The sequence below is a fragment of the Pempheris klunzingeri genome, chromosome 24, assembly GCF_042242105.1.
Source record: "Pempheris klunzingeri isolate RE-2024b chromosome 24, fPemKlu1.hap1, whole genome shotgun sequence".
Lineage (NCBI taxonomy): Eukaryota > Metazoa > Chordata > Actinopteri > Acropomatiformes > Pempheridae > Pempheris > Pempheris klunzingeri.
This window is the reverse complement of record NC_092035.1, coordinates 3538071-3564135: the sequence shown is the minus strand read 5'-3', so window position 1 is coordinate 3564135 and position 26065 is coordinate 3538071. Positions and strand designations below refer to the sequence as shown.

The 26065-nt window shown below is 44.8% G+C and overlaps 1 protein-coding gene across 1 annotated transcript in view; it reads left to right on the top strand.

Moving 5' to 3' along the window:
* The window catches only part of pard3ba (par-3 family cell polarity regulator beta a), a 135552-nt gene that overhangs the window by 70833 nt on the left and 38654 nt on the right, over positions 1-26065 (top strand). The window contains exons 17-19 of the mRNA XM_070855632.1: positions 360-404; positions 10037-10255; positions 11284-11488. Coding sequence (XP_070711733.1) covers positions 360-404; positions 10037-10255; positions 11284-11488 — 469 coding nt within the window. The remainder of the gene's footprint in view (positions 1-359; positions 405-10036; positions 10256-11283; positions 11489-26065) is intronic.

Sequence of the window (26065 nt, the reverse complement as noted above, 5' to 3'; positions counted from 1 at the left end):
TAGATTAGGTGGCGGCGGGTGGGGCGCTGGTGGGTCTTCGCCTTGTTTTCTTTTCCTCCCTTTATTATTTCTCTCATTGTCTCACCTCTATCTGTTGTCATTCTCTCCCACAATCACAATCTCTCCCTCTCTTCTGCTTTTCTGATATTTCTGCTTCTTTTTTCATTTCCTCTTTTCGGCCCGTCTCATTTTGCCCTCCTCTGTCTCATACTTCTGCAGGGAGTCATTTTCAGCCTATCCCAGCACCAGTAGATGCCATTACAACCATTACAAAGCCGCCCAGTGTTTTTCTCTGTGTGTGGCTCCTAATGTTATGAGCTATTTACTGTGTAATTGTGTCTGTTCTTTGTGTGTTCTAGTGGCTGATGAGAGCAACATGGGGTCACTGGTCGGGCAGAAGGATGGTACGTGATTTAATCTAAACACACATGCACACACTCGGAGAAAACTGCTCCCCATTTTGGTTTCTGACCCACCAATCAGCCGCAGCGCAACAGTTTAAGTCCATCTGCGCGCAAAAATAAATGAGCCATCTACGCCAAGGTTCTTTTTTCTTTTTGTTGTTTTTTTTCCTATCTGTTCTCGAACATTTTCTTTATTCCTCCTCCTCCGCCTCCCCCTCCCTCCGAGCCCCGGCTGACAAAGTTGAGTTGTGAAGCACTTAGTGTCTGAGCTCTCGCTGGTTTATAGCCGTCCAGGTCAGCAGGCCCACAGTGCTCAATCCTCACCCAGCTGACAGCAGCCGCATTGCATTACAATGGCTTCTGCTTCCCTCATTCCTCCAGTTCCCCCTTGTTTTATCTGAGAAAAGTCTGGTTACAAGTAAAATATAAAGCCAGCGCTCTTTTAATGAGTGACATTACACAGTAGTGGCTCACACTGGATCTACCTCACTCTCAAGACACTTAACATTCCTGACAGCAGGAGCAGCTGCTCATTCTGAATTATCCCGAACCCTTTCAGGCGTGTACCTCCCAAATCTGATGGCAATTTAACAAGTCAGTCTCATGTCCTGAGCCACTCTTACATAAGTCCTGACAGCAACCTGACTTGTAACATTTTTGTAAAAATGATATCACGGCACAAAGTCTGAATCGAGCACCATTAGACGAGTGTAAATGCAACAGGAGCGCAAGGTTAACGACAGAGAGAGAGAGAGAGAGAGAGAGATTGAATGCACATCTTGTTTGCCTTATTAAGAGCGCTGTAATAAAGCTATCACCATATTATCATCTGTTATGCACAAAGAATGGAGCCATCGAGCATCCTTCACGCTCACGATCTCCAGTAATTAAGGCTTCAACGGAAAATAAGTTTTAAAATCCGCCAGTGATGCAGCCTTTCCCAGCCGCCGCTGTTCTCCTTCTGTTGTGTCTAAATAAGACTGTAATCTAATGAGTGTCTCAATGTGGAAAAAGCCATCACTTTCACAGATAGCGTTATTATAGCTCAAATTTGAGACTATAGCAAAGCCAAAGATGTAAGAACACACTGCTGACATCCCCAAAGATAAAGACCTAAAGTTATTGTGGCTTGTACGCAGCAGCTCCAGGGCTGGCTGCCGTGTGTATCGGCAGTTTGCACTTTGACAGGAAGCAGATAGGGAAGCAGTGAATTTGCGGTGTGAATATAAATGCGAGCGTCGCAGCCAGAGAGCGCACTGCACTGGCCCTGTTGACCGTTTCCACTTGGGCCGCAGACGGCGTGGTTTTAATTGCAGAGTTCAGCGGCGGAGAAGCGTGTTCGATAACGCAACAAGGCACGTATGAGGAAAGAAACATCGGGAGCATTTTAGGTCTGATGCTGTGAAACGGGCCTGTGACTCCACACACACACACACACACACACACACACACACACACACACACACACACACACACACACACACGCCGATCTCTTAAATCCACCTGCAACAGCCAACTAAACCCATTGCCTGTGGAATACAAATGTCCTGAGTACCACTGCTGACCTCAAATCCCCCACACTCAGCATTCCCACAAGTGGCTTCTCCTCCGCCCTCCCCTTCTCCCCCACACCCTCCCCCCCTTCTCCAGCTATGATTTTCCTGGAATTTCTGATCAGCTCCCATAAGCCTTATGGCCCATGATAAATAAAGCGATCCATTTCTCTGCTGCAGCATTCCTTTCTTCTTTTTCTTTTCTTTTCTTTTTTTTTTTTCATCTGCTCTCCAGTTGACGTCTTAGCTAATGCGTATTGACAGGGCTTTTGCGTGTTTTTCATTTTTTGCTGATGCAGTGGATTTGCCTGGCTTCCTGTGCTTTACCCCACCACCACCACCACCATTGCCCACCCACCCCCCTCTCCCACCCCACCCTCCTTCCTAAATGGCCTCAGTGTTTCTTTATGGGCTTTGACATATTTCATTAGGCGGATGGTCTTAAGAGGCCTGCCTGGCTTCTTTAATCTGGCTAAAACCCTTTTTCTCTCTGGCTAGAGCTGCTACAAGGAGCGCTTCACTCCTCTAACTCTCTCTCTCTCTCTTTCCTCTCTCCCCATCTTTCTCTCTGTCACTTATTCACGCTGTCCTCTCTCTCTCTCCTCTTGATTCTCCAGTCTTAGGAGTCTCCATCTTCAATAGAGCTTTTACTTTTTTCCCTTTTCGCTTTCATCTTTGCTACCACTCTCGTTCTTTCCTGCTTCTTCCCAATCGCTTCTCTCTTGATTATTCTCTGTTGCCTGCTCTTTGTCGCCAGACTCATCCCCATTTATAGCATCCTCTCTATCCCAAGCCTCCGTCTCTCTTTCTTCTTCCCCTCTCCCTCCTTCTCTCCTCCATCCAATCCTCTCTTTATTATCACTTTTATTGTCTTTCTCTTAACAGGCTGAGCCTTTTTTATTCACTCTCTCTCTCTGTTATCCTCGGTCTCCTCTCCCTCTCTCCCCCTGCTCTCTTCCTCTCTCCCTCCATCCTCTGCAGCTGTATCTGTTCCAGCCTTATGTGATTATGGTGAACACGCTCCAGTCTGTGAGTTCCCTCTACCAAGTCAGACCCGGCCCAGCTTCCCCTGGTGTGTGTGTGTGTGTGTGTGTGTGTGTGAGTGTGTGTGTGTGTGTTTGAGTGTGTGTGTGCATGTATGCGTAGACACCCCACAGACAGCCAGAAGAGTAATGGAGAGATATCCCCTCATTCATCCCTCCGTTTCCCTCCCTTAGAGTCTTACATCTCCCTTGGCAGCAGGCTGCCCTCTAACAACACACCTGGGAGCTCGTCCAACACACACACACACACACACACACACACACACACACTCTGCATTGGGCTTTCTACTGCAATCCAGATGCACTTTGTGGTGTTTTCTGCTTTTGCTGCGATCATTCACAGGTTTTCCAGTCTGCTGCAGGATCTTTTCCATGTGCTTGTTTTCTGTTGATCATTTTAAGATGTCGTGGCGTCATCCGTTGTTGTCTGGATGTTTAGTGCTGCCTAGCTAACAGGTAGCCCCGCAGCACAGCCAGCGGTGCCGTCGCTTTGTGCGCCCATTAGTCCCCGTTTCTTCCCCTGTGCACAATAAGACTTTAAATCCAGCCGGCATCCTTCCAGCACTGAAGCCTCTGCTTTGTTTTCACACTCTTTGTTTGGGTGCTGTGCATCTCTGCCTCTCGCTGTCATTCGCTCCTGACGTTGCTCTGTCTCCCTCCCTCCCTTCTTTACATCCAGCTTGTCGTTGTTGATTAATGTTGAAAGTCTCCATGTTGTGCTGATTTCAACTGAGTGATCATTCTCTCTCTGTAAGGACCGTGTGTGTGTGTGTGTTTCTATTCTTATAAGAGACGATTAGGCATCAATGAAGACCTCACTTTTCACTGCATTAAGAATGTAATGTAATACCTGCGTGGATCCAAGTATGTCCAAGTGAGGTCACTATCACCTCCGATTGAATGGTTTGCATAATAGTGGAAGAATGTCTTTATTTTGGAGCATTTGAGCCTTTATTTGATAGCTGCTGGTGTAGCCATCGCAGGAAATTAGAAGAGGAAGTGAAGGAGACTCAAAACAGGGAGTCAATTTACATGGTCAGCATCTTAGACCTCTGGGCAGCCAGGTGTGGGCTGTGAAGTGAAGGAAAAGTGACATGAACTGCGACGCTTTCTGTCTGTGGCTGCTCATTAATTGGTGGAGCTCCCTGCTGCCGCCGCTGTTGCTGCTCTCTCTCTCTCTGTCTCTCTGTTTGGGTTTGTTCGGGTCGACCGCATTTTGGGTCCAGCCTCATTATCCTCAGGCCTGTTGGGGTCTGTCCTTTCCCTGTATCCCCTTTTATATCGGGTCTCTTTTCAAAACAATTATGCACATGCGGTTGGGGCAGGTTTTCCACAGGCCAGGCTGAGAGCAGGTCCAGAACTTACCTACCCGACAGTGAGACTGACACGCAGACGTATTTCTGCCTTGACAACATGATGAGGTTTTTAAAAGACATGAATGTCATGTAGTCTGATCCCTGTATTAAGGTTTGGATGATGTGTGTGTGTGTCTGCATTTATGCACTCTACAGTTCTCCTCCAATGCACAAGCACTTTTATCCACCCCGCGCTTACAAATGGCATATGTCCCACTCCACACATTTCGCTCCAACCTTCATCCATACTCTGCCAACCCCCTGCGCTGCTGTAATCCAGTAGAGGTAAGCAGTAATTATGAAATGGCCTTTTAAGTCCCCTGCAGTTATTAAAGCCATTCATCTAGTTGGAGGCGAAATACATACGGCCCATATGTCCCCATTCTCTCATGCATCTAAACAGCTAAACCCAATTACTGCTGGAGCAGCGCCTCCATGCAGCCTCATCCTTTGTCTCTGATATAGCTGAGTGGATTCAAATAGTGATGGAGGTATTCTTAACGACCGGACAGGTCGTCGAGTTTTGATTGGACATAACACGGATCAGATTTGCCTTTCAGAAAACCTGATGTGTCTTATTCCTCTGTGCCATAGAAGTCCACAGAGAAGCACATTTGCAGTATTGGTCTTCTCTTCTCATATGTAATGTAGACTAACAGCAGACATATACCTCATACCACCGGTGCTTTTTACTTATTACACCTCTCACATGTCATCACATGTTTGCTCCTGTAAAGCTTTAAAAGCCTGTATTCAGTACATTTAATCTAAGGCGAGGCAATGAAGATTAGTGTCACAAGTGAGCTTTCTGTCTTCTGTCCATTTCTTGGTGTAGCTTGAAGGCCTTATGCCCCCTCATAAACATTTATTGAGATGAGATTGTTAATGTCTTTTGTAATTCAAGATCTTTAAGGCTTCTATTGAATTAGGTAACCTTTATTGAAACCGTGTAACCCTGGCGGGTGGGGCCGCTCGGTGCCTTGTAACAGCGTATTTAATGGTTCTGTTGGATTACATTCAGTAACCTTTATTTAGGGGGGTGACACTGAGAGCAGGCTGTCTTTTACAGGTGTGTAGTGTGTGTGTGTGTCTGTAAGTGTCATGTGTTTTTATAGAAGAGTGCAGGTCAGGGCCTGTTTTACTGGTCTCCAGAAAAACTGGCTCCAGGTTTTATTGGCCGGTCTCGAGATTGGACATTAGATGGCAAAGTGTGTGTGTGTGGATCCACGTCTCACATGTGTGTTTGTGTAAGCATATCTGTGAGCATTGTCGTGATTCTCGTGTGTGTGTGTGTGTGTGTGTGTGTGTGTGTGTGTGTGTGTGTATGCGCTCTGTGCCCAATTTAAAGAACTATGGCAGGGAGCAGCCTGCCCCTTTTCACTATTGGCTTGAGTGTCGCCTTGGCAACTCACCGTCACCTCTCTCTCACACACACACACACACACATTTTCTCCTTACCACCACTGCCACCCCCAGTGGTTTTGATGGAGTGGGCACTTTCTTGTAACCGTGGCAACGTTTCAACCAGTCTGCTCCAAACCTGCTTGCTGTGGAGCACATTGTAGTCCAGTTTATAGGTAAGTGTTAAGACCCTGCTGAGACACTGCGGGAAGGTTCAGCAGTGTGCCAGGGTTTAGATTGGTGGGTGTGTGTGTGTGTGTGTGTGTGTGTGTGTGTGTGTGTGTGTGTGTGTGTGTGTGTGCTTGTTTGTATGTTGAGACTGGAACAACAATGTCAAGTTTAATATAAATGAAACAATATCCTGTTTAATAGTTTGGTGTTAATCGCCAAGTTAATTGGATAGTGTGATAGGTAAGACAGGGTTGGAGTGTGTGTGTGTGCGCACAAGTCTGAGGGGTGTATTCAATTTGGAATGCACACAGTCTGCATGGCACAGGCTGTAATTTGGACATTTTTGAGTTCATTTATTCTCATGTTCATTGGGTGAAATAATTAGAGAGTTGTGTGCAGGTAACTTTTACTCCGAAGTGACGTGCCAGCAGTGAGGAAACACAGACATTTTCGTCTTCAGCTGCAATTAATACCGTTGAAACGCTAAGACACAGAACTAGAGAATGAGTCGTATCAGTCACAGGTTGCAGGTGCGTCGCACTTGCTTTTAAGGTGACACTTTTAAGGTACAAAGCAGTGTCACGGAGCGGTGTTAGTCCTTGCAGGGCCTGTCAGCGCAGTAGGACCCCAAGGCTACGTTCCAGGCAAAGACTTCACTGCTGTCTCCTCCAAACAGACACGGCAGCAGACAGCCTGACTATAGTCACAATATACACATCACGTGGAGACTGACGTGTGTGCAGGTGGATATCGGCATGTGCGCGTTGCTGTGCATGCATCAATATGCAAACAGGGGTGGGCTTTTGAGTGAAAGTTGCTAGTGGATGTTGTTGTGTGTGTTTGTGTTCATTGTGAACTGGAAGCACAAATTAAAAGTGGTAATTGGCAGGTTCCTTGTTTTCAGCAACTTTTTTTGGCATCAAGCATGTACTGCGTTTCCCAGAAGTCACTTGCCTCAAATGAAAAGTATTGTTTTACAGTAAAGTATTTTTCCATCCTGTAAATAAGCTTTTGGAAGTTTTCTATAATATATAATAGCTTTATGTTGTTCATCAGCTTTAGTTATGGCAACTTTGCTTCTGATGGTGATGGTGAGAGAGGTTCAACTTGATGATAATGTTCTCAAGTGACAGCCTGCAGTGTTTGTTTTGATCCTTCAGTGAAAAAGAAGCTCTTTTCTCCGCTCAGCTCTGTCAAAGAAATGTAAAAAATGGAGGGAAAAGCTTACAATTCAACAAGTTACTGGGACTTGAATAAGAAAAACGATGCATTGGAACACATTGCTAGGGAAATTACCTGTGTCGTCACGTGCCTGTGTATTTACAACCAAAGAAAATAACTGAAAAATAAATAATTGCAGCTGATGATGTAAATTCCAAACGGCAAATGCGTTGCTGTGGGGGAAAAAAAATCCATCAATGCTGTAAGGAAATCAAGAACAAGACATCACATAATATAGAGCAGCTGAACACATCAAATATTCACCAGCAATCCACAAGTGAACTGGTTTAAAATGCTGATGTGTATTAGCAGGTTTCTACAAAGAGTAATCTTTAGGTTCACCCAACACAACTTTAATCTCCATAATTGGATGTTTCACAGTGAAATGCACCTTGGGAGTTATACGTGACTCCTCTCCTGAAGTTTATACGAACACAGGCTTGTTTTTTTTTAAACTTTTTATCAAAGAACAGATATTTTAGTTCTTTACTGATGATGCACCGATGAGTCTTATGTCCATCGAAGCCTTTAGATCTCTCCGACTGCCATCACTTAACTTTGTGTTCACAGAAAATGTTACTTCCCAAACTTTGACGCCTGAAACAACCCCTCCCACTTCGCTACTCGCTAATATAGTGATGTAAAGTAGCAAAACGGAATGTGAAAAGGTGACATTATTGCTTCATCTTGGATGGAGGAGTGTTACAGCTGTGAAGGGCATCGCCACCGTCCTGGCCTGTTTGGCTGTTAGGCTGTTTGTCAAATATGTGCACCAGCTTGAATCAGTGGCAATCAGGCAGACATGATGCGAACGGATCCGTGAGAGCATCTGCTGGCACAGCGGGCAGCGATATGTGATAAACGCTGATTTCACCCTCCATTGGATCGAGTTGGCGATGATAGCCACCTCTCCCCCGCTCATCCATCCTATTAAACCCTCATTATTCATTTACCTCCAGCCTCAACCGCCTGACATGCATGGAATGAGTGCACTCACAGCCCCTCACACACACCCAAACACACACACACACTCTTGCAAAAGCGACTTGTGCTCATATTTCTTCTACTATTTCATCTGAGGCGGTCAAGGACACACACCGCTATCTCACACAGGCAGTATCATGACATTAGAATTTTTTTTCCTTGCACCCGAATTCTCACATTTTGTAGTGTACACACACATGCCCACGCACTCAGACACACACAGTTTCTCTGTGTATAGTGCAGCAGTGCGCTGGCAAGGAGCTTAATTCTATCAGGCTGCGAGCTGGACAGCCGTAATTACATTTGTGACACAAATCCTGCCTCTCAAATTGAGCGTTTTATTCCTGAGCGCTCCCCCCTCTCTATTTATAACCCCTTATTCCCCATAAATCCCACTTCCTCACAGAAAGTCAATTTAGGACTTAAAAGGCAGCAACGCTCCGCTTACTTTCCCCCTCCTTCGACTCTATCGCCGCTTCAGTTTCACTTCCCCTTTTCCCCGCTCGACTTCGGAGCTTTGAAGCCTCTGAAATGACAAAAAAAAAGAAAAAGAAAAAACGTCTTAAGCAGTGAGTGCCGTGATGTGAGAAAGTCATCCCTACAGGAAAGTTTCAGAAAGAAAAAAACACTGCTTGCAACCTGTCTGTAACTTCTTTTTAAGAGTGCCTGTCACTTTTTGATTGTGGTATACAACTGGGATGGTGTGTCTGGAGACTAGTTGGCTTTTCTGGGTTGAAAAGGTCTTTGGTCACCTGTCCTTCAGTTTCTCACAGTGGGCAGCGTGAACACCACTTCAGCGCAACATTCACTCTCTTTTCTCCTTTGTCTCATTTTTCCCATTTTTCTTTCAGCTCCGCTTTTCCTTAAATCTTCCCTTTTCCCGGTGCCTCCTCCCCTGCTGAATCAGCTGTGGCCTTCATCGCTCTCCTGCTCCTCCGTCTCCCCTTTCTTCCTCTCTCGAGTTGGAGGCCATACCTGAGATACAGTATGATGGCAGTTCATTTATTCTCCCTCTCTCTTGCTTATGCATGAGTCTGTGGGTTCCCACAGTGCCACTCCTCACCTGTCTCTATGCCACTCCACCTCATTCATCGTTTCTTTAACCCTCCTTTATGTTTTTCCTATAGGACTCTTTCTGTCAGGCCTGTTTTTCACCCTCTCTCCTCTGCTCCTCTCTCTCTCTACATTTCAACTTCATAGCTTCATATTTCTGGGGTTTTTTTTATGGATCATTCCAAAAAGCCATTAGAGAGAAAGTGTGTGAGCTGATGCCGATTGCTCAGTTTAAAGTCAGGTGATCTTGTGCTGTATTGACTATACAGAGTTTAAAAGGCTGACTCTACATCTGAGCCTTCTGAAATCAGCATTGAATCAGAATAGATGAAAATGATTTTTGGCCCATAAGGCGTCACAAGTGGATACAGGAGATTTTAATTTAACTACAATCAAGTGTCAAGCAGCCAAAGGTCAGAAACATCATTTCAGAGTAGTAGGTCGTGTTGGCAAATATCGCAATGAGAGCATCGACTTGATCTGAGTCAGGAGATGGGTATGACTAAAACACTGAAAGATTTCATCTCCCAGCTGCTTCTTCCTCTCATGCACTTTTTATATGAACTGATTCTATCCTCTGTTCAATCTCAGGGAGCATTAAAACTTTAAGAAAGTTTAATGCAGATGCCCTTTAAATAAGGAAATATTACTGTAGGAGAGGAGTACCGCTTTAATGTTTTATAAGCAGAGGGGGACATTTTGCTAAAAGCTTATGATCTCTTATGATCAGTGGCAGCATATCTCATTTTGGGGAAGGACTCCTTCCCCCTCCATCCACCACACTTCTTTTTTCTCCCTCTCATCCGTCCACCTCACCTCACCCACCCTCTCTCGTCTCCTTTGTCTCTCAGAGCCTTCAGCTGGTGGCGGAGCGCTGGGCCCGACCCTGGGCCTCTGGAAGTCCAGCTCCCTGGAGAGTCTCCAGACGGCCGTGTCGGAGGCCAAGCAGAGTCGCATCCAAGCCGAGGTGCCCTTTCATCGCCCGCGGCCGCACGTGGTCCGGGGGCGGGGATGCAACCAGAGTTTCCGCAACGCCATCGACAAGTCCTACGAGGGACCTTCTGAAGATGGTAAGACTCATTAGCATTTAAAAAAAAAACAGAAATAGGGCCTTCAGACATTTAGGAAAAATTGTGAAATGTAGAATAGCTTTTACTTAAAAGAAAGAAAACTGCAACAAAACTGTCTAATTTAAAATCAGACAGTTTTGTTGCTTTTTTTTTTGCTGCTCTTTTATAATGTATGACTATCACTGTCACCATAATATGGGATTCTTTCCTAGACATTCTATCCATTTTAAATTAGCCACTACACTGCCAATGCACATCCCTCAGGCTTTATAACACAGTGGCACTCAAAAACAGCCAGAGGCCTGCCAAGGGACAGTGCTTAGCCTAAGTACCTTAATGAAATGCTACATGATTTTATCCACTCAGCAATTTAGGAAGAGCAACTTTATATCTTACTGCAGCATATTTTTAATGCTCTACGCCGTGAACCCTCAGACATGTTGGATGTTGAGTGCGCGTGTGGGCGCGATCTCCGAGGAAATGAACCTCCATGTTAGCTGAAAAGAGACGGCGCCTGCAGAATGTTGACCAACAATGATGAGAAAAATCTGGCAACATTCGCTGTCTACAGTTGTGTTCGATGAGATGTCTGAGCCTGACGGTGTTTGCCACAAAATGACAATCATACAAGTTAAATTTAGCACGGTTTTCTGTCTTTCACAGGTCGTCCAAAGATGTGTTCTGATACCTTAAATCACACATTAGACCACAAATCACAGTTACTTATATTTTTGCCTTTGCATGCAGGTGAAAATTCAGCAAAGGAAAGTGGTTATGACGGCTTCTAGAAGTCACCCAGGTGTAGAAACGGCCCCTTGAGCTGGGAGGACGGCCACCTACTAGAAGACTAACTAGCCTAGCGAACAGATAGAGGTTCAGTAGATAGAGGCTCAGTGAAACGCACATATATCTGAATGAAATGAGAAATGTAATACATGCAGCTGCATTCCAGCTATGTCCGTGCCATGTTCTGCGACCTCTACCCTCAAAGCCCATGTCCACCTGTGTGAACCGTTCATCCCCCACAGACGACGACCTGTCAGAGCAGAGCTCCGGCCACGAAACACCCGCCAGCAGCTCCTCCCGCCATGGCCTGGACGCCGAGGACGGGAAGAAGAAGAAGAAAACCAAAGGGAAGAAGAAAGAGAAAAAGAGCAAAGGGAAGAAGAAAGCAGACGATTCTGTGGATGACATGGAGAAGAAGACCAAAAAGAAAGGATTTGGCCTCTTAAGGTAGGAGACGTGAATGTCATCGAATACTTTACCCTCCCTAAAAGTCAACAGTCAGGAGTCAGTAGTATCACACATTTAGTTTTTTACTTTGCTGTTTGTGGGTTTCCCTTCGTTGAAACTTTCTTGCATCAAGGTGACTTTTCACAATTGCTTAGTCGATGATAAATTAAGCAAAGCAGCACCAAAGACCGCTTCGGCTGTACCTTGATTCTCTAAACTGAAAAGGTCACCTGCTTAACAAGAAAAATGTGAGCTAAAACAGAGCAGGTAATGAGGCTTGTGGTTCATCACAACTCCAAAACCTCAAGGTCTTCCTGGAGCATCAACAAAACGGTGACCAGACTGATTTTCAGAGGAGATTTCGTACTAATGGATGTTTCTCTTTTCTGTCTTGGTGAGGCACAGATTGGTCAGGCTCAAGTTGGGTCAGCTGGTTTTGCAAGCATATGTGCACTTTTGTAGCAGTAAAAGAAACAAAATATGAGGTGTAAATATTAGTTTTTATGTAGAAATTGATAAAAAAAAAAAACTGCCCTACTTTCCCCTGGTTAAGTTTTAACCAATTACCCACAGCACAGCAGGATTATGGGATATTGGATTAATGGATATGAACACAACCTTCTCAGTAATGGAGGGTATCCATTATCTCTCAATCCAAGCTAAGTCCCAGCGACACAGTACCAGCCCAAACCGCTTGTCGACCCTTTATCAACGTGTCCCCATCATGATTGTGGTGGTCCAATCCTCCAACAGCAGTGCTTATCTATTGGCAGTGACACGGTGTGGTCACTGTATCACTGCACTTCCAACACTTGAGATTCAATTAGGCTGTGGCGGGAGATAGCGCTGGCTGAGCGTTGGCCCACAGATGGCAGATAAGAATCCAATCGGCCACAGTGTCAAGGACAGTAATGGAAGAGATGTTCACATGGTGAGCCTGGTTGTGGAGAGTAGGGCTGGGATGAGAAGGACAAGATGAAGGGCACACACAGTGAACCTTAAATCTCCCCTCACCTTAAATCCAGTTCACCCAGCGCGTGATTTTCCACCAATAAAACGTGCTCGTCTTTGCGTTGCGGCATCTGCAGCAGTTCCATTTATTACACCTATCAAGGTTCTGCTGTTTCTCTGCAGCAGAAACGGGCAAATATGTAGAAGCTGACACTGCTAGCTGTGTGACAGATTGTGTTTATATGTTTGGAAGGAAATCTCTGCATCTATACTCCACAAGCATACAGTACCACTTTCTCTGTTTATATGTTGGAGCTGGGATTTTAGTGTCTTTTCCTTTTATACCCTCTTTCCATCTCCCTCTCTGTGACTCTCCATCTCTTGGCCGTGCCCGCTCTGATTGTTAAAGACATACCTGCTTGTGCTGTGATCAAAGACACTTAATTTAACAGTTGTCTTTATTAGGCCTGCCCTCCAAAGATAGATGAGACAGTCAAGGAGCCGCCAGTTTGAAACCTGCTTTGATAACCAACAAAATAAAATAAAGCAGACCCCCACACTGGAAAATCAGTCATCTTGGATTTGGGCACAGCCCTCGTTCCATGCTTGCCTGCAGATGTGAACGCTGGCACACCCCATGCATGTAGCTACACACAGACACATACCATCTCTCCTCTCTCATTGCAAACTCAACCTTTTGAATTGGCCACAATAGCCAGAAACACTCAAAACCAGCCCACTGTTCGTCCAAGCACAGACGCTGAGTGCTTTTCTAACTCAACAATAGAAGTGAGCCTTGTAAAAAGCTTCCAGATTGTTGCACCACACACTAGCCTTTCTCTCCCTGGCCTTTATCTGGCCGACTTGATCGTTATTGAACTTGAAATATGACTTAATTAGCTGGAGTATTGCGCTGTTCAATCTAATTGCAGCTCTCAAATGTTATTTTACTCCAATGGCAGCATTAGGAAAAGGGCAAATTATAAACATATGACCTCAATTTACCTCTGCAATGAAAGTGTGCGCAATAGCAGCTAGCACAACAACCGTTGGAAGCCAGCCCTGTCCTTTCAGCGGCCATAAATATTTAGTTTAGCTGCGCCAGTATTTGAAGAACAAGTTGTTTTTGGCGGCGGTACGTTGCAAACAGCTGGGTGTAAGGTGACCTCTGGAGATCGCATATTTGTTGTGGGAACATTTGTTTTCTGCTAAATTCATATTTGATTCTCTTTAGATGAAGAACCCAATTTCCTACAGACAGACACAGCACATCCTGTCTCTGTGCAGCTGGTCGGAGTTTAAATCAATGGGTGTCATTGTTCACATCATGACACTTGCTTTAATTAAAAAATAGAGGTAAAATAAATGAGGGAAGGAGGTCTGGTGTCTGTATTTAAAAGGACAAAGGCCCTGACACCTATACTATTTAGTCCAAGTGATATCAGACATGCTATGCTTATCCAGCTGTCATTGCAAATTACTCTAATTGGCCTTATTAGGGTGCTTTAATCTACGGTCAAAATTCTGGTCATAGTTAAGACGCCAAATGTCATCTATTTATATTTAGTGGAACTGTACCATGATGATATGATTATCTTTTGTTGTCGTTTCATGAAATCAAGTAATGATCCAAAGGGTCAGGGTAGCTGAGTAGTTTTGTTTTGGTATTATGCATAATAGTGAAATACATGGAAATTAAACTGGATCATTTTAAGTGAGTTTGTGTACATGTCCATATTGTGATGTGCAGTGATGGTAAAACATCAGATGGTTAACATTTAGAGTTAGTCTGTATCTTCAGATGAAGATTGTGATATGATTGAAAGCAGCAGAGCAGCTGTCAATTAGACCAGATTGTTCAGCCTTGGAGGGGCGGGGGGGGGTGAAAGTAACACGACCATCCAGAGTTTAGCATCTGTGGATTTAAGATGCAAATTTGAATGGGAGTATTTTAATTGTGGGCAAGTGAACAGTTGTGCAGGAGGTGTTTTTGTTGGTGGAATGATGTTTTAATGTGAACTGATCAGGAGCTGGTCTGTTCTCTCTCTCTCTCTCTCTCTCTCTCTCTCTCTCTCTCTCTCTCTCTCTCTCTCTCCCCCTCTCTCCCTCTCTCTCTCTCTCTGTCTCTCTCTCTCCCTCTCTCTCTCTCCCCCTCTCTCCGGACACGCTCCTGAGATGGCCTCTTCTCCTCTTCTTCATCACCAGGCTCTCAAAGCCCCATTCGCATCTTGTCTCCCTGATTGCTAAATAAGCCAAGACAAATGGCAGTGCCCTTCAGACCTTCCTCAGCAGAGGTTGTCTGCTTGTCTTGTCTGTATTCAGCAGACAGCAGTCAAGTCTTTGCCTAGAACGTAGCCTCGGGGGCCGCGCCACTGACAGACCGCAGAAAGACTAACACTAGAACGCTGCTGTTTTCTCTCAGTACCGCTGCCACATCCGCATACTCCTGTTGAACAAAGAGAATAACCTGGTCAGGGGTTTCAGATGTCTTTATCAAACAAGGATATTTACATTCCACTTTCTGATCTCAATACAACCTCTGCCAACAATATTATTTCATCTGAAAAGTAAGGGCTCAGGTTCCCTGTGCTCTATACCACAGTGATATTTTTACAACTTTTCATCCTTGGGAAGCTGATTGTGGCTTTAATTCTAGTGAGCACAGCTTATGCCTGATCTCATACTTGGTCTTGTTTTTGTGTGCGGATTAGACATATTATGGTTTGATCCACCATGACTTAATCAGGAGGTCAGGGTTTGAAGGATATAGCTTCTGACTAACATCCCCTGATTGTGTCATCAAGTGAGTGTTGCTCCCAAGTGACATTCGCCGTGAAGCTGTGAGTATTTTTATGTTGTTTATTCTGCTGATGAATGCGACTCCATCCGCTTGAGTGTGCGTCACCCATCACTGAGTGGGTCATTGCTCAGCTGCCCCACCAGCCCTGCTGGGCACCGACATGTCCCGTCTGTCCCCGCGTCCCGTCACTCGCTCAGTCAGTCAGGATCAATGCTTAGCTGTCGTTATCAGCACGCGTCCCGCGCTGACAGCGCACCAACGCCCCTCCGCCAGTTTGAGGGAAATGAAAGCCGGCGTTTTGATCCGCTGTTTACAAATCCACATACAACATATGTCCTCTTCCCCCAGTTCTCTGTTTGCAGCGCTGAAGAAATCCGACAGTGAAGCAAGCCAATTAGCGCCTTCCGTTCCGCTCTTATCCTATCGCAGAGCAGCAGGATGTGCAGGGTTGAAAGGTAGTCACTGGTGGGCTGTACTCTACAGAACCAAAGCCGTGTTGTCAAACTGGAGGGGCCCGCTGCAAGATGATTTCTGATGGATTACTGCTGTTAGTGTGCACTCCGCCCCCTCATTCCCTTTCCATGAGCCCTTGCTCCCCTTCCTCTTTTAGTTTCATGATGAGCCCCCTCTCCTCAGGCGGCCCTCAAACGTCTTCATTTCCTTTCTTCCTGACCTCAACTGCGCCCTTTGTCTTTGTGCCCTTCACAACTTCTTTCTGCTGTCTTTTCCTGTCATCTCTCCACTCAGCTACTCATACTTGAGTGTTTCTTACCCAATTCATGTATTCCCTTATATGAACACTAAGTAAAAGTAAAATAGAATAAAAAAAACTGATCTAACCAGGCTTCATTAGACAAAATTAGCCCTCATGTCCCAGTTGATTCATGATTTTACAATTAGTACAATTAAGTGAGGTCCCAGAGACCTCCTGCTAATTAAACAAGCACCAGACATGTTGTTACTTGGATTTTGTCTCTGAACTGTTGTTGGTGGTCTCTCCTTTGTCTGTTCAGCCATGAAGGCTATCGCTGCTCATGATACAATAACAGTTTTTGTTCTCATTACTCTAAAGCTTAAAGGTAAAAAATTCCCATGGGAAGGATCAGCTTGGTAATGGTTGTTTATGGCTGGTGGCACTATGGAGAGCCACTACAGACCTTAACAGTGTGACAGACTGTGCCTTTAAACACATAAGACCCCAAATGAGTGAGAGGAAAGGAAAGGAAAGTTGTAGGCACCCATTTGAACGGGCCCTGCTTGTCAAAAGTGTTGGTAGGCATACCAAAATCCCTGTGACATGTTTGTGTGGGTGTCTTAGCGGTGACTTTAAGCCGAGGTGCATTACCTAATCCCACCGATGGTTAATGCGCTGCAGGTGGATTTCTTTGATCCACCATCTCATCTGGCATTTAAGGGCTGTTAGCTGCACTGATATGGAGTGGAGCCTCCAAGAGAGTATATATTAATGTTAGTATTCTCTTTGGTAAAATATGCATAAGGCCATACATTTTGCACACAGGACAAACCCATCTCCTGTGGGGTAAGCATCATCGCTCTCTCTCACTTCATCTCTGTTCACCTCTTTATCTTTCCATAAATAATATATGTGAAACCACAAATCACTTTCTTTGCAACACTTGACGTGCACGGAGCAAACCGCCGTGGCTTACTAATCAACGCCGACTTAAGTACATGTTTCCCAGAGAATGTGAAACCTTGCAGACCACATGCATTCACTTGTAAATAGGAAACCTGTTGTGTATGTTAGCCCGAGGTTGGAATGATTGAAGTGGAGACGGCAATCATGCAAATCCCGTTCAGGCTTAATATCACCTATCTGCTGTTGGGTTTAACTGGCAATTAGAGGAACCTAGAGTTGGTTATTTTCACGTGTACGTGTGCAGAGATATACATTAAATACACAGTGTGCATCTCCGTCTGCATATGTTCTTTGTGTTTGTACGATTTCTTACGTATTAAAGTCATTTTCTGTTATTTGAAGCCATTATGGCCCCCTTGCTTATCTGCCATTACAATTCCTAATGCAGTTTTCTCACCAAACCCCTCAACCCCCAGAATGTACCGTAACATTAAAATACTGTTAACAGCAACCAGTGAATCACCCTTCAGAGGAAAAAATAGTCTTAAAATGACAGCTATTTCCTTTTTCTTTTCATAATTCAGATTTGTGCACAATTTGCTCCCCGCAAGACTCTCGCCGCCTTAAATAAAAAAAGCTGCCAAGTATTTCCCAGTTGTTGAAAATGAGCTTTCGCGCAGCAGAAGCAGCTTCCTGTACCCGCTATTGAGGCACAATTCTAATTTACAACTTTGCCATGGAGGCAAACAGACACAGGCGCTATCACTGTTGGCAGCCGCCGAGAAAACAAATTAACTTTTTTCCTCCATTTCTACCCTCCATCCAGCACGATGGGCAGCTTTGCTGAAATGATGTATGCATTTATTGGTGTTGATGTGAGCTGTCAGTCAAATATCAGAGGGATGGGGAATTGACAGTGAAGATGATGAGGGAATCCTCATGCATATATATCAGCTGATAAAGGGGCAGTCGCAACAGGCCTCCGCCTTTTCTTCCCACCCCTCCCTCCCTCTCTGTATCTGTCGCTCTCACTCTCTACATCACATATGGCCTCCCCTTGAAATCCCCTTTTTCCTCTCACTTCCTCTCCCTTTTTTTTTATTGTTTCTTGTCTTTCATGCCCTGGCTACACCTGCCTCCCTTCCTCTTCTTCAACCAGACCATTTGGCTCTTTTTTTAAAATGTTTATTTGTATTTACAGCTCTGGTGCTGAGCGGGGAGGGGAGGGGTGAGGCAGAGATGCCGACTCACTCCTCTGCAGTTTGACCGTGAAGTAGCTCCACCGGAGCAGTTGAAGAATTAATTACTTTATCCATAGGCTCCTAAGCAACTTGTTTACTTCTTCCTTCCAGAGTTTCTGAGGAACTTTTGGAACTTGTCTTTACTTTTAAATTATACGCCTTCTTGTCTAACTTCTTTTGTCACCCCAAGTATCTATTATATAGTAAATGAGTTTTTATTTTGCTTAATGTTTAATGCAGATTTTCATCCTCTGCTATCTAAGGAGCAGCCGTCCGAAAGCTATCACTTGGTAATGTTTTGCCAGCGATCGTTCTACCAGAGTAGATGTCACATTTTTCAAATGGCACCGACCTCATTTAGAAATGAAACTCTTTAGTTTTATTTCTACCGGTAACGTCTGTGACTCATCCAACTGTGGAACATGATACCCACATTTGTACAGTGAATTATTGCCCATAAGGATAATTATCAAATGAGACAGTGAGCCGAGACTTCCATTTGTGTTGATCGGTTTCATGATCCATCAATTCCTATCGAGTTATGACATTTGAATTGACCCCGAGGGACGCACAGTTTGAAGCGCAGACACATTCATATCGGCCAGACAGCTCAGCGGCATTTCGGCAGCCGACTGCCCATCACTCACCGGCCAATTAAAGGTATTCATGTGGCCACAGGAAACAGTCACGACCAATTAGCATTTGATCTTACGTGCTCATGCACACATTGACTCAAAGCACGGGGCGCCAGGAAGCGATTACACCTCCAATGGCGGCTACGTCCAATCCAGTCATCTTCATGCCATGAGTGATGGATGGACTTCCTCTGTCATTTAAAGTCTGCTAATGTCACACACATGTAAGAACACACACACACAATCTCTCTACTTGTATCTTTCCTTGTCCCTTGTCCTCACCCACTAAAACGCACACAGAGCGTGACCTCTGCGTTCCAGACGGAGAAGGTTAAGTGTTTCTTGTCTTAGGATGTGTGGAGGGTCGGAGGAGCCAAGAGTCTGCCAACGACTCTCATCCGGAGCCACGGCGACCTAGCCTTTTCCCCAGCCTCCAGCAGGAAAGATGTCAAGAGTTTAAAAAAGAAAGAGTTCATAGATTTTCCACAGTAAATATACCAACACTGCTCTTCAGGGGTTTGAAACATCTTCTCGCTCATATTAAAAACCTTTAATCTCACAGGATCCTTAACTACCCAACATGAATTAAAATGCATGTATGCACATTAATTCTTCACTCATTAATATGCACCGAGCCATAAAGTGAAAAAGACACAAAATGCAAATCAAGCTTGTACATTATGAGCTCGAATAGTTTTCCACTGGTGATACAGTACGTAGCCATGCCGACCGGATTATCAGCAAACCTCACTGTCAACAGCTTTCAATGGAACTACTTTCCACTGAGGAAATAGTCCACTCACCTCCATTGTGACAAGGTGTGTGTGTGTGTGTGTGTTTTTTTTTTTTCTGTGAACTGACCCTTTAGGAAATCAATTCAGACAGGAAAGTCGTACCAACCCAACAGCTTCCAGGCTTTTTGGTTGTGTGTGTCATTCATATGACATGAGCACATCAGTGAACAGAAGGTGAGGAGTCGCTGTCGTCGCCTATATCTTTTGGACTTTATATATACTTTATATACGACGCACACATGGACGACGTACAAATCTTTCACAACGGCAGGCTGTGAGAATGAGGCGCGTAGCCCAGTGGTTTTGTTTAATATTAATGACTTCCCTGACAGAAGTGGGAAGTAAAGGGAAAAAAGAGAAGACAAATTGCCGGGGGCAACAGATTTTGTGTGGAGTTGCTAAAATATGCCACACATCAGAATGCAAACAATTAAAGGGAAGCCCATATTTCAGCGGTCGGCCCCTGGACGGCGCAGCACTGTAGCAACTCACACTGTCGAAAAAGGAGAAAAACACTGCCTCTCCATCGTTCTGTCTCTCCCTCCTTTTCTCCCCCACTTTGCTCGCATCCCTGCTTCGCTCAGTTGTACTATTTGTTTTTTTTCTTCCATTTCTTTCTCATCTGCTGTTTTCAGTCTCTGTACCTTCTCCTTGTCATTTATTGCTCCCAATCTTCCTTCCCTTTCTCTTTACCTCCCCCTTTTTCCTTCTCCCCCTCCTCTCTTCGTCGTCGCTCCTTTTCTGCTTCCGTCTTCCTTTCTTTAACTCTCTCTTTTCTCCCACCCCTCCCTTACCTTGTCCCTCTTCTCGTCTCACTGCCTCCCTCTCTTTGTCTCTTCTTCTTATTTCCTGGCACCTCCTTTCCCCCTTCTTCCTCTCCTCCCTCCATCACTCTCTCTCTCTTTTGTCTGACTGAAGTATCAGTACTCCGGGGACTGGCTAGGCGTTGATTAAGAAAGCCTCTCTGTATCTGCTCTCTGTTCCCCTGAGAACAACCTGCTGTGCGTTCATACCTGTCTGCCTGCCTCCATCTTGCCTCCATCAGCTGTTAAATTAGAGTCATTTAAAAAGGAAATGAAGACGATTCTTCGCCTTTTGACGGTTTATATAATTGAAGCAACATTATTTACGACACAGGCCTTTGCTTTACTTATGCAAAAGTGACTTACCTAGTTTGGATTACTAGCAAATGCTAATAACATTTTTTTATTACATCATTTTTTTTACTGTTAAAAGGAGTTAATGTAGTTCAAGAATTCCTGTGGATATCAAAATAAGAACTAACAGATGAATCTCCCACTTGCATCTTCCTCCCTACATTATTAATATGTTCTAAGTGAAGCTGTTTTAACTATGATTAGCATCGGGTGGATCTTTCTAGCTGCGGTTTTATCTCTCACGCTCTCCCCTTTCTTTTTTAGTCCTATCCCTGCTAATATCAGCCATTAATGGAAGCTGATTTGGGCCAAATTGCTCATACGCGGCGCAGGGCATATGGAGAGGAAGTCAGATAAATAGATTTAATTATGCCCAGTGGGGAAAAGCCAGGGCCTGCTGGCTGTTTTCATTATCGAACAAAGGTGGGGCTTTTTGCAGAGAAGCCAGGATTGGCTGACGGTGCTGTCACTCCCAACAGGGGCTTCAGTGGCCTGGCTTGACCTTGTTGTTGGGCGACAGTCTACATGTAGCCTGATCCACAGTTCCACCAGGAAACCACACCAATTTTTAAGAGCGCTTGTTGTCTATTTTTTGCCATGAATGTTATTCTGTCTATTTCAAGCCTGAAATATTTTCCGACTAGTCTCACCGTGAAGCAGCGCCGCGTTGCCAGAGCAGGAGAAGGAGGCGCCGTGTTACATCACAGCTCTCTATAGTGTTAATCTCTCCCTGTGTGTCTCCCATTTCTCTCCCAGTCTTCTCCTCGGTTTGTTTCTCTTTCGCCCTCCCTCTATCTGTCTTCCTCTTTTCTCTCTTTACTGCAAACTCCACTGGGATATGTGCGCTCCTCTCCAAATACATACAGAGCAATCTAATTACTGCGATAACATTTCTGCTTGGCTGATTAACTGTTCTCCCTGTGCCTCTGAACGCAGCAGCATTGCCTCTATATATTCCTAAGCTCCTTATTCCTCCCCAGCCGAGCTGCACTTTCACGGGAGCTTTGGCTCACCCATCCATCTCTCTTCTTTTCTCTCACTTTCTTTTTCTTCCTCTCTTTCTTCTCTGGCTGTTTTTTATTCTTAGTGTCTCTCGTTTATTCTCCAAGGCAGGGAGGCTATTTAGCCAACTCTCACTTTCTTTCTCTAGCTTGCTCATTTAATTCCTTTATTCTTACTTACTCATTCTTTTTCTCCCTTTCTCTTGCTGTCTTTTCTCTTTTACTCACTCTGCGTCTTTTTACCTCTCTATCTTACTCTCATTCATTCTCCAAGCCAAATAGGATATTTGGCCAGTTTTCTCAGTTGCTCTGAGCTGTTTGCCGCCGCCTTCTCACCAAAAACATATCCAGCCTGTTGCAAGAAATCTCAGTGTCCTGTTTGATAGTAGTTTTAAGTTTTGAGCACTCTACCATGAGACATGTCCAATCGTGTTTTCATCACTTTAGAGAAATTTCAAAAGTAAGATGCATTTCAAATTTGAGAGACACCATGACTATCTTGTAAGCTCGCATGGCATTTGGAAAACTTGCACAACATAGACGTTGTAGGGTTGCTACAGCTGCTGCAGCACTGTCAAGCATCTCTTCAAAACTTCCTGCAGTGTCGTCACTGGCTCAGAATCTGCTGCCGACATTGCTGTACTATACTGCACCTTGTGGACAGATTTGTATCAGAGGATGGGCACGATCACGTCTTTTCAGCTCTTATCAGCGCTCTAACCAGACCTAAGAGGCACAGTCACATCACATAGTATGATTCATGGCCTGACACCTAGCTTTTCCAAAGTTTTCTCCCATATTAACCTTTATGTAGCTTGAGATCCTTGGCCAGGGGTTTTTGGCTGCTCCAAGTACCAGCTTAAAACTAGGGGACAGAGGTTTTGTTGTCAGGGCCCTGAGGCTCTGGAAAGACTGCCTGAGGAACTAAAGCTGTCTGAATCATCTTTTAAATCTCTTCTAAAAATGCATTTTAATGGGCTGCTTTTATGGTTTTACGTTTTTTTCGGTTGTTGTTTTATTACGTGATTTTACCAGAGTTGACTCTAATTATTGCATATTTTCCTTCCTGTCATCTGTACTTTACTTTTCTATATTCCCTGCTCCATTTATCCTGTCCTATATTTTCAAGGTAGATGGGACACTAAAACCAGAGATGAGCCCTTGGTGCTCTGCTGTGTCGCTGTGCGTTCCAGTTTGTGTAGAGCTTTAGCACACATTTGTGTGCGCGCTCAGCTCGAGCGCCGCATGGCAAGGTGTTCATGAGTTTCATCAAGTCTCTGAGCGTGTGAGCTCACACACATAACACATACACACACGTCAATTAAATCCATGTCCTCGTCCTGAAAACATGACTTCCTCCACACACACACACACACACACACACACATCCATAGTGTCAGACAACATTCTCACATCCCTCGTTATGCCTGGCGATAACCAGCCACCCACGGACTCCCTGCTGCACCAGATAGAAAAGCTTATTAAGACTACGCTCTCTCGGCACACACTGCACACCTTCACAGTTGTTGTCACTATTGCGGAAAACAAAGCACCCCTAATGCTGAGAACGGAAGCGAAGAGATGATTTCTTGAAAGATTTATGAAGAAAAGGCCACCTCTAGGCTGCTCCGTCTGCAGAGAGATGAAATGATTAGTTTGTGGCTGCAGAATTCTGATGCAGTTTGTTCAGAGAAGTAGGTGTAATAGTTAAGTTTGTCTACCAGAGTGAGGGCTTTTGCTCTCTCTGGCCCTCCCCGCCCCTCCCTGGAGGGCTAATTGCACAGGTCAGGTTGGTGACATCACCACACTGGCTGGCTGTGATCTCCATGTTACATATAGAGCCTCATTAGAGCACAGCTAACAGCACCCCTCTCCCCCTCTGCTACAGTGATGAGAATGACAGGAGCTGTAGTAATTACAGTCAGTCCAGTTTCTTTCCAGCCGTTCACTTTGTAGTGAGTTTCCAGGGCGACTGGCTGGCTGTTTGTCCAAATCAGGGTGTTGATTTGGTTAAGTGCAGTAGTCATTGCCCATGATGACTGCCTTAGATATTTAAGTGGAGATTCATGCAAATGGAAAGCAGGAGGAGTAGAGAAAAGAGGTGAAGGGCCATTGGCCCCTAATAAATGAAATGATAACTAGTCATAGATACGTTTTTTAACCTTTCCTTCCATTTTAATCTTCAAAAAGGACATTAACTAGTAAAAGAAAGGGCATTTAAACAAATAAAATAATAAATATATATATATATATATCACAGAGACACTGTATGTATAGTGTGTATAGTGACAAACATACTAGCAGGAACTCTAATTCCCAGAGTTCAGTGCAAACTGAGTAGTCCAGCGGCGTCCCCTTTCAGCATCCCGTGCCTGCAGAGGTGAAGCCCGGGCACAGGCGGGAACAGCGGGCTAATGATGACAGCGACACACTAATAATGGTTCCCAGTAGCTCCTGTGACAGTGGGGAGTGTATTAAATGGGACACCAGAGAAGCCTGACTCACACGGACCCCCTACCTCCCCCTAATGAGAGTTTGATGGAGTGGTTGTGTAGGTAGATAATGCTAAGTTAATGAGATGTCCTACTCCATGAGACTGTTTGTGGCTCTCCACAGAGCTGCTGTGTGTGTGTTGCCTGCGTTGATGTATATTGCTGTCTACTTGTGTGGCTGCTCACCTGCGTTTGTGAGCAATATATTGGTTTCTAGATTACTGTGTGTGTGTGTCTGAGTTACTTTGGTTTATAGAGTCGTTTTTGAAGATGTGTGTTTCTGTCTCTATGTGTGTGTTTGTGCATTTTCTTACCCCGGCTTGTGCGTACAGTATAGTTCAGTCATTCGCTTTTCATCCAGCAGCAGTCTGGCACTCAACAGGAAATTAACTGTCAGTTTTCTGAAAGAGTGACAGAGCAGAAACTGTCGTAAGAAGAGACAGAATTAATAAATGAAACAAAGAACAGAGAGCAAGTAAAAAAAAAAAAGAGAGAGTCTGAGAGAGAGAGAAAGAAAACAATGAGACGGCGTTAACAAACAGTAGGCTGGCCGCAATGGGAAAAGATGGGATTTTTAGCAATGAAGAAGGGATAACATAATGGGAGAGTGGGGGATAGCCACCTCCCTCATGGCAGGTACATGTCTCTAATTGGGAGTCCCATCCCCAGTCTGCGTCCCCCTCTCCTCCTCCTTCCTTCCATCTCCTCTCAGACAATGCAGTGAGAAAAAGAGTCTTTTCTAATTAATGCAGATATAATGATGGGTCCAACTGTGGACCTCTGCCCCCTCAGAATGTTGATTAAGGCACTGTGAGTGTGTGTGTGTGTGTGTACGGATCTAATCTACCAGGCAGCTCAGCCAGATAAACCTGGGATTTTGGATAATCATATATTCATGTGTAATATAATTATATGTCTATTGATGCATACTAAGATTAATAGAGCTGATATTCCTTTTATACAATACTAAATTCTATATGGTTATCACAGAGGTAATTGGTAGTCTGCTTTTGGCTCCTGCATAATGCGGGAGTGCTTAGAAAATCAAAATAGTTCCAAGAGAAAAAAAATCAGCAGAAAAAAGATGCTGCGGCAGCGCCCACACTGGTTCTGTGGCAAGTGATCACTAACAAGTGAGATGGAAAGACTTTACAGCAACAAGGGCTCAGCCGCAGTGACATCACCTGAAGAAAACGCGCAGATGAAGCAGGGATGTAGGTTTGAACTTTCTAAAATGACTTAAAGACAAGGGTTAAACTGTAATTCTTAAAGGGGCACTGCGCTGATTTTACACATCAAGATCAGTTTCAGTGCTCAGCCTGCGAAAACAGTTGTGTCATTCCTTCTGTGGCACAGAGGAGCCATGTCTCACAAGTCCCCCAACTTTATGGAGAGCAGCACTAAGTCCCTGTAGTACCCCTCACCTCTCTGTGCCTTCCTCACGGCAAGACAAGAGCAATGTGAATATCCACCTTGCTGCTGGCAACGTTCAAACACGCAGGGACAAGCGAAGTGAGTAGATTAGCCGAAAACAACACTAATTGGTCTGTAGGACGGTGCCAAGCCAACGTGGCATCCCTGTCCAGGTCTCACTGCAGCTCTGATGCTGCGTGCTGCTGCTGGCCAGGCCAGCGGGTTACCATTCAGGCCACGTATCTGCCTGTAGCAGTAATGAGGAGTGCCTCGCTGTTAATGAGATAAACACAGACATTAGACTGGCTCAGCGGGGAAGGAGAGGGCGAGAGGAAAAAAGAAGTAGGTTGGCGGGTGAGATGGAGTAGGAGAAAGAGAGAGAGAGGAAGAGAGAAGCAAATTTGAGTGAGAAAGGAGATGAGAGAGGATGGTGAGGAAGATGATGTGAAGGAGAGATAGAAGAATATGAAAAATTCAGAGGAAAAGGCTGGGT